At 27.2% G+C, this 2,958-nt stretch overlaps 1 protein-coding gene across 1 annotated transcript in view; it reads left to right on the top strand.

Annotated features, from left to right (window-relative positions):
- The window catches only part of LOC123011704 (receptor-type tyrosine-protein phosphatase kappa), a 50,403-nt gene that overhangs the window by 33,398 nt on the left and 14,047 nt on the right, over positions 1–2,958 (top strand). Inside the window, exons 6-7 of the mRNA XM_044409288.1 lie at positions 1,053–1,216; positions 1,271–1,410. Of these exons, the coding sequence (XP_044265223.1) occupies positions 1,053–1,216; positions 1,271–1,410 (304 nt within the window). The remainder of the gene's footprint in view (positions 1–1,052; positions 1,217–1,270; positions 1,411–2,958) is intronic.

The following is a 2,958-nucleotide window of genomic DNA, read 5'->3' on the forward strand; positions in this document are numbered from 1 at the left end:
GTTTATCAATTCCTGAAAATTATTCCGATAAGAAAAACAAACAGTTTGGTATTAATCCAAGTTTTTAAATCCTGAAACGAGTACAAGTCATAATTGTTTGAGTAAGTCACTCTACATATTTTCCCCATTTCATGAATTTCTTCGAAGCTAAATTTTTTCAATAATTTTAAATTCACAGAGCACAAAATTTACAAAATTTCACTGAATATTCAGTTTTCAATTGACCTGAAATGCAATTTTCTCCTGGTTTGTGTCAAAATTTCAGCGATTTTGTGCAAATAAACAGCACGTCTGAAAATATTTCATAAACCCATTGAATTTCGGCAAGATCGTCACACTTCAACATTTATTTTCTCAATTTCCGCTTCAAATTAGTTTAAATTCCTGAAATTCAATTCCACTCCGGAGAAACAAACAAAACGTAACCCACATTTAAACACAAGCAATGTTTTATTTAAATTCAAGTTTTCTCCAAGTAGTGAATTTTTTCAGCAAGTTTTCAGGCAATATTCCGACCACTGAAAGCTCGTGCATTCTAAAACAAGTTTTATGTAAAATGTATTGATTGGCGCTGAAACTGAAACTAGTTCTTGAAATAACAATAATCGACCACAAATTGCGTTTAACACTTCATTTGTTTGTGTAAATCTGCTTTCCTGAAATATTGTAATGTTTTGGTCCCGGAAAAATTCTGAAATGAATACTAAGCCCTAATAATTTCAGTTTGATGGAGTTTTTTCAGGCTGTTGAATTTTTGGCACCCTCAATTTGCAAAATTATTCGTTTACTATTTCCAAAAAAAATATTTCAATACTCAAAAAATTTCACAAAACCTTTCATGTTTTTATCAACTTTTCAGCGCCTTTCTGTCTTATTTTCATATTTTATATGAGAAAAAGAGATTGAAGTATAGTTGGAGAAAATTATGATTTTAGTGTTTTTTTATTTTCTTTATTTTTTTATTTTCTTTATTTTTTTATTTTCTTTATTTTTTTATTTTCTTTATTTTTTTATTATCTTTGTTTTATTTTCTTTATTTTTTTTTGTTTTAGGAAGTGGTTGAGGAGCGGTTTATCCTCCAGTTCCACTTCACCGAATGGCACAGTCACACGTGTCCTTTCAGCAACGCCGTTTTGGAGTTCAGGAGGAGGGTGAGGGCGGTGGTGGGGCACAGGATTAAGTCAAACGAGGCGGGGCCTATGGTGGTCCATTGCAAGTATGTTTTGCTCAATTTTTGGGGGGTTTTAGTTATTTTTCTGTAATAAAATAGTGATGGAGGGGGCCGATCTGGGGTTTATTTGGCCATTGACGCCAATATGGAGTTGCAAGAGGAGGAGGACAAGTTTGATGTTTTCGGGTATTTGAAAAAGTTGAGACAGTCGAGGAAAGGGCTTGTTGAAAATGTGGTAAGTTGGAAAAAACTATTTTCTTTTTTTTTTTTTTAATTCAAAAATAATAACAAAAAATTACTATTTTTCAACAAACAACAAAATATTGTCATTTTTTTTAATTTTGTTGATTCGTTTAAAATACCAGTTTCTGTTTATAACCAAAACATTTTTTTAATAAAAAATTCCACTTTGCTGTGGTTTTATTTTTATTGGTTATTGAGAGCAATTTTCAGGTTTTTTCAGTGTGGAATTTTTTTAAGAAATTATTTATTTAATTGATCACAACTTAGTTCGTAATTATGTCAAATATWGTCCTGCAATAACTAAAAAGTGTAAATTCTCAAATCTTTTACTTTGTTTTTATGAAAACATTTGTGTTTGTATTTTTTTTAAATTTTCTTCGACTTGAATTTTGTGCTAAAAATAATTTTAAGAACGACTGACTTGAACCCTGAAGATGACAAAAAAACAAAACACGCATTTTTTACTATTGTAAAACATTCTGACGCAAAACTGTGTAAAAACACATTTTGTTCGTTTTGTTCTTGAAAAAAATCATTACTGAAACAGTTTTTTCACTTTCTTCTAACGCGATTTTACGTTTGGTTTAATTTTTTGACTGTTTTTGCGATTTTTGAAAATTCAGACAAATTGATTTTTTCATTCACCAACGGAGTTACCAATTTTTAGAAAATTTTGATATTTTTAACAAAAATTTAAAAATGAGATGAAGGGTTACGAATGTTTGGAAAATCTAGAGAAATTTAAAGAAAGTTTACCAGAATACAAAAAATAAAAAAAAAATCCAAAATCGAAATGAAAAATTGTTTTATTAATTTTTTGACATTTTTTACCATTATTAGGAAGTGTTTTACTCATGAAAATTAAGAGCAATTTTCAGGTTATTTTGGACTTTTTTACGCAATTTGTTGTTATGTAGTTTGTCACTTCTTAGCTCATGTCTTTGAAAAAAACTAACATTCTTGATTTAAATTTTAAGCTAAAAATAATTTTGAAAACGATAAGTGTCTTAACTTCGAAAATAATACATTGTTACACAAATTCTTTCGTTTTCAACCTTCCAAAAAATCATTACTAAAATATTTTGTCTATTTTTGACATTTTTCGAAAATCTGGTTTCATGTTTTTTTTTTAATTAAAAAAGTTTTTGATTCAAAAATTTAAAAAAATACTTCAGTTGATAAATTTTAGCAACAGATTTACAAAATTACAAAAACAAATTTTTATAATTATTTTTGGTATTTTTTTTAATTTTTAATAATATCACATTATTCTTAGGAACAGCACAAGTTTATTTACGACACCCATGACGAATTTATGACTTGTGGCTTCTTTGTAAGAAAAAAAAAATATAAGTAATAAATATGCAAAAAAATCTATTGAAATCAGCAGAGAAAATATTTGTTTTTTTACAAAATAACCTAGAAATTAAGAAAATAACACAAAATTTTAAAAACAAACAACAAAATTAACTAATTAAATTTTTTACATAAATTCTTTGGTTACTAAAAAAATTACTAAAACTATTTTTCACATTTTTCGAAAA

This window comes from Tribolium madens, unplaced genomic scaffold (genome assembly GCF_015345945.1).
Source record: "Tribolium madens isolate multiple individuals breed KSU strain unplaced genomic scaffold, Tmad_KSU_1.1 Scaffold_91;HRSCAF=231;Tcas5.2_LG7, whole genome shotgun sequence".
NCBI classification, from domain to species: Eukaryota; Metazoa; Arthropoda; class Insecta; order Coleoptera; family Tenebrionidae; genus Tribolium; species Tribolium madens.